The 6000-nt window shown below is 38.3% G+C and overlaps 1 protein-coding gene across 1 annotated transcript in view; it reads left to right on the forward strand.

The window, feature by feature from the left end:
- The window catches only part of LOC102701919 (callose synthase 10), a 35313-nt gene extending 30559 nt beyond the window's left edge, over nt 1-4754 (forward strand). The window contains exons 42-51 of the mRNA XM_006655639.3: nt 789-836; nt 961-1119; nt 1235-1348; nt 1416-1504; nt 2207-2365; nt 2673-2775; nt 2873-2992; nt 3559-3609; nt 3709-3891; nt 4253-4754. Coding sequence (XP_006655702.1) covers nt 789-836; nt 961-1119; nt 1235-1348; nt 1416-1504; nt 2207-2365; nt 2673-2775; nt 2873-2992; nt 3559-3609; nt 3709-3891; nt 4253-4489 — 1263 coding nt within the window. The 3' untranslated portion in view covers nt 4490-4754. The remainder of the gene's footprint in view (nt 1-788; nt 837-960; nt 1120-1234; nt 1349-1415; nt 1505-2206; nt 2366-2672; nt 2776-2872; nt 2993-3558; nt 3610-3708; nt 3892-4252) is intronic.
- Nucleotides 4755-6000: the final 1246 nt, after the last annotated feature.

Genomic DNA, 6000 nt, shown 5'->3' on the forward strand with positions numbered 1-6000 from the left:
CTGTCCTAAACTAATTCATGTTTGCTTCAGATCAAACACAAGGATTGATATATCAGAACTAGGTCTAAGTCATACCATGAATGGGTTTACACCACGTTAGGCCCTTTCCAGGGATGGGCTGAGAATTTATTTCAAATTTCTGGCTAACTAAATTCCTGACCCATCCAGGAAGGGATGGGATTTGGCATCTTGGCCTTTGCCAAAGAAATGCCTTAAGTTTGAGTATGCAGCATCTATGATATCTGTTTACACCTGTTTGCTAGTTCATTTCTTTTTTTATTCTGTGGGGTTGGAGGCTCTTACCCTTCCAAACCTCATTGTATGGTATCTTCCATGTGGCCTGCAGAATTGAACAACATATTAAACACACTCATCATGCATATGCTAGTTAATCATGATAACAGTATATGGCGGGGGCATAACTTTATATTTAGCTATTAGCAAAATATAGTTTTGCCAACTTAATATGGTGCTATGTGGATATTCTAAGTATTGATCCAAAAACTAGTTCTCATCTAAGGACCTCTGTGTATGATTTCTTGATTGCTGCATAAGTAACGTTTCTTACTGCAAGATTTTCGGTCTGTCACCTGATAGCTAATGCCTCAATGTCCTTCATATAAACACTGGTTTGAAGAATGGATATTGCATCTCCATTATTTGTGTTGTTGCCTAGAGGATTTTAGACATGTTCACATCATATACATATGTGTTGTTTTGTCTGCAATTTTCTTTTATTTTGTTTAATACCACCAGTTATTTACTGCATTATTCATGTGTGCATGCAGATGACTGTTCTAACTGTGTATGTCTTTTTATACGGAAGGTTGTATCTGGTAAGTATTTAAAGCTTGTTGTAACTGTTTATATCATTCATGTGTGCATACACATCTGGATGCAAGTAATTTTTTCTGATCTTTTACCCATTCTTACTAGCCATTGTGAATTTATAATTTTTAGGCACTCTCAGGGCTCGACTATGAAATATCTCGCCAATTTAGGTTTCTGGGAAACACTGCACTTGATGCTGCTTTGAATGCTCAATTTTTGGTCCAGATTGGTATTTTTACTGCAGTACCAATGATAATGGGTTTCATTTTGGAACGGGGGCTATTGAAGGTGTGCTCTTTGTTTCTTTTAAGATGCCTATATGTGTTTTTCACAGGGTTGCTGCTGGTCATGTTATGATTTTTTTTTAGATGGTAATCATGTTACAATTTCAATTCTATTGCAGGCTATTTTCAGTTTTATTACAATGCAACTGCAGTTCTGCTCAGTGTTTTTCACATTTTCTCTTGGAACTAGAACACATTATTTTGGGAGAACAATCCTCCATGGTGGTGCAAAGGTATAAATTGCATGATTGTACATATACCACTGTTTAGAGTTCTGCTGACACATGGTCCTTTATGCAGTATCATGCTACTGGTAGAGGTTTTGTTGTCCGTCACATAAAATTTGCTGAAAATTATAGGCTATATTCTCGAAGCCACTTTGTCAAAGCGTAAGTTTCTACTACCATGTTTTCAAGTGAATCCTTACAGGAAGTTCAACTTAGATGAGTAGTTGTCATTTACAGACATTTTCATCTGATGAAACAGGGCACACATATCATTTTGTTCATATTGGTCTTTTTGTATGCTACTACCTCCGTTCATAAATGTAATGTGTATTAGGTATTGTTAGGACAAGGCTTTGACCAAAAATTGCTATATTAGGATGTCATTTCTATGATACAAAAGCATAATCATAAGTACTTTTGAATACGGATCTAATAACATCAATTTTGTATCATAAAAAAATCCTAATAGAGTAATTATTAGTCAAAGCCTTGTCTTAACGAAACCTAATGTGCATTATAGTTTTGAACGGAGGGAGTATATTATGGTGACCCATGCCTACCTGAATTATCAGATATGCTATTATGAAAAAGTGATAAAATGAAAGGTGTCCTTGTGCATCCTACAATATGAAAATCAAAATCTGATTCTATGTATCTGATGGGTCAATATTTGTGGGGGAATGGGCTGAATGCCTTTACTGTATAAGTCTCAGTAACCATCTTGCAAGCACCACGTTTCTTTTTTTCTTTTGTCTGGACATCGCGTGGGTTTGATTTAATGAATGAAATAGACAATTTTAATTATGGTAAGTCTGATTGGTTTCTTCACTGCTTGATCAATCTGATAGATATTTGTATTTGCAGCCTTGAAGTTGCTCTCCTTCTCATTATCTACATCGCATATGGCTATACAAAGGGCGGTGCATCTTCCTTTATTCTGCTAACTATCAGTAGTTGGTTCCTTGTTGTATCATGGCTCTTCGCACCGTACATTTTCAACCCTTCTGGCTTCGAGTGGCAAAAGTATGTTCAGATCATTCCTATATTTGAATTTTTTCTCTTTTAGTTGGCTAGCGTTCAGGCAATATCACCAGTTATTGGGTAAAATAAAGGGGTGGTTCCATTTGTTTTCATTAAGAAAACATAGCACAATCTTTGATGAAACCCATTCTAGGAGTATATACGGTAATAGTATATGCATGCTGAAGCAATGTATATGCACTCCTCGTGCTAGTTCCAGAGATGCCCTTGGGGTTGCATGAATGTAAGTTATATGTACGCTTAATTTCTATTGTTGTCACTCTATTGACTTCCACTTTTCAAACATCAGGACTGTTGAGGACTTCGATGACTGGACTAACTGGTTACTTTATAAAGGCGGAGTTGGTGTAAAGGGAGAGAATAGCTGGGAATCTTGGTGGGATGAGGAGCAAGTCAGTAACTATGACCTGTTTGGAGTGTGAACTCTATACTTGATTTATCCATATCTTTTGACCATTTCACTTATACTGTTTGATTGCATAAATACAGGCTCATATCCAGACATTAAGAGGACGTATCCTAGAGACTATCCTGAGCCTCAGATTTCTCATTTTCCAATATGGCATTGTGTATAAGCTTAAAATTACTTCACACAATACATCTCTTGCGGTAAGTCGGGGATAAATTTTCAATTGCTATGTTAGCTAGCCATTTGCTCACACTAAAATCTTTGTAAAAATTTTGGTTATACACGTGTCTGCCTGATTCGTTTTCCATCTTGCCTTCTCCAATTCATGTCAAATGAATTATTAGGTGTGCTAGCTCTTCTTTCCTGACCTAAACATTTGCATGTATTTTCATTGATGTGAACACTTATCTAAAAATTTTATGGCATTATAATACCTCATATTTTCTGAAAGGGATTTGTTGTGTGTGTTGGTATTTGTCTGGAACACTTGATTTTGAATTGTCTTAAGCCACTAAAAGATACTACCTCTGTTTCATATTGTAAAACTTTATAGCCTTGTCTAAATTTATCAATTGATGAATGTATATAATTTATATATGTGTCTAGATTCATTAGCATCCATATGAATTTAGACAAGGCTTAAAGAGTCTTACATTGTGAAACGGAGGGAGTAGTACTAATGCATGGTACACGTTCCTATAGCACATACAATCTACCAAGTCTATCCCTTTGAACTTCTGTTGTATCTGATGCATTGTTTGGTTAGGTTTATGGCTTCTCGTGGATTATCCTCCTTGTTTTGGTCCTCCTATTCAAGGTTTGTCACATTGAAGTCTTAATATCTCCATCTGTTCTGTGTTTCTAAGTTATACTGGGGGCTTCATCTAAGTTCATCTTTTGTTGTATTGTGCTGCAGCTTTTTACTGCAACTCCGAAGAAGTCAACGGCCTTGCCCACTTTTGTTCGGTTTCTACAGGGCCTCCTTGCGCTTGGAATGATTGCAGGAATTGCTCTACTTATTGCATTGACAGAGTTTACAATTGCTGATTTATTTGCAAGCGCACTTGCTTTTGTAGCAACTGGATGGTGTGTTTTATGTGTAAGTATAGCATTTATCTTTTCTTTCCTCTAGTGTTCAATGTCATATCTATTGATTAGGTTTACAGGCAATGCTATTCTTTTTTACGCACCAATTTGATTTGCATCAGTGGTAACTTGTCTGCTATAATGGTATTTACCCTTTTCCCTGCTAGCAAAGTGAACCATATAATCCTAATACACTTCTTTGGTCGCCTATTTGGTTGAATTTTCACTTTGCAGTTTCCCAAACATTTACTGTAAATTAGAGATGGTGCTGTAAAATATGTCCTGTTAATGTTTGTCTTGCCAAAGATAGAAATCATTAAGGCTTGTTCCCAGATTTATCCATATGCCTTCTAACCTGTTGCATGGCATGGCAGCTGGCTATCACATGGAAGGGCCTCGTGAAAGCCGTTGGGCTCTGGGACTCAGTCCGTGAGATTGCTCGGATGTATGATGCTGGAATGGGTGCTCTCATCTTTGTGCCCATTGTGTTCTTTTCATGGTTCCCCTTTGTATCCACCTTCCAGTCACGTTTCCTGTTCAATCAAGCATTCAGCCGTGGGCTGGAGATCTCCCTCATCTTGGCTGGAAACAAGGCAAATCAGGAGGCATGAAAGGGCTCATCCACTCTCCACCTGAATATTTTTGTTGTATATTATTGGAATTGATTAGTGATACATGGTTTGAACAACACCTTTGTACATAACTGCCTGCCATTTAGGAGCAAACTTCTGTATCCAAACTGATAGCTATGCCAGTTTAGATGTATGAGTATTGATGTTGTGTTTGTAGTTGTAATGACATGTAATTTGAACAGTTTGGTAATTTTGGATGCAACGATTCAGACAGCCTGTTATCAGTCCGCTGTATTTGAGCAAAGAAGTGCCCCAATATTTGGTTCTGAGACGCATAGAAACACCCTATCTGTTACCTTAGTGTTTGCGCCAGTCGTTTCACTGCATTATTATGAGCATATGCCACCTGGTGTCGTCCCCCAGATAGTTGACAGGAAGATTTCTAAGTTCAAAGTGGCTGCTAGCGTTACTGTCTTGGAAGAACCTGGTACCAGTACCTTTGTGTTGTCGTTATTCTGCTGATCCTTCAATTATTCTGTATGGAGAACTGTAGGAGACGATGTCTTGCTATGATTGCATTGCAGCATCGCGTGAAAAAGAAGAGGCTTTTCAATAAATCCACAGGGTTGCAACATTGCATGAAAAAGAAAGGGCTCTTCAAGGCTGCCAGGTATTTATTTATTTATTTATCTATGTGGAGAAGTGGCTGTGATCTCTGTCATTTCTTCCTTCTCTGCTTCCATAGCTAGGTCATTATCTAAATCAGCTCCGTAAGCCACACCACAGTTGTGTTGAGTGTACCTCAAGTCATGGACCATCAGCGCTATCCACAGGGATGTATGTTTTACTATCCCAAAGGTTGGTGCCCCTACACGGATCCCTTCTCTGCCATTTTATATTTACCACTTTATTGCCTACTTTGATGATTGTTACACGTGCTAATTTTACCACTAGGGTCTATCTGTAGGGGAAAAAGGCCGTGTGTCGGAAAACTAGAACATGTTAGGTCCTTTGAAATAGAGGAACTTCACAGGATTTTTGTAGCGATTGAACTAATTTCTGCAGAACTTCCGTAAAATTGGTGTGTTCCGAATAAGCCCTTAGACAACCAACCCGTATAGTAAACTACTTGAGATGCAGCCTATATTGTACAAATGGCCCATCTGCACTTGTGCGTATTGTCCCCATGTGCCAAATATCTGCAGGTACTTGCCACTACTACTAAGATAGCTGGACGAGTAATGTATGGCATGTGCCGAACTGCCGACAATGATGACGATTGTGGGCCATTAGTGTCACTCTCACCTCTTATGGTTAACCACTTGGCTATGCAATGCTCTGAACATCTCCTAAAGGAGTGAGCTGCATGCTAGTAATAATCAAATAACGGATTCCTCCAGAATATAGACAGAACCTATTCCTGAAACCATTTGTATCAAAGCCTGCTTAAACCATGGAGAATTACAATGAACTACCTTAGAAGTCAAGCATACCCATCTAGCTGGGTGCACTTCTTATGCAGGGATCTGAAAATTACCAGGAACCTACTG

This window comes from Oryza brachyantha, chromosome 6 (assembly GCF_000231095.2).
Source record: "Oryza brachyantha chromosome 6, ObraRS2, whole genome shotgun sequence".
NCBI classification, from domain to species: Eukaryota; Viridiplantae; Streptophyta; class Magnoliopsida; order Poales; family Poaceae; genus Oryza; species Oryza brachyantha.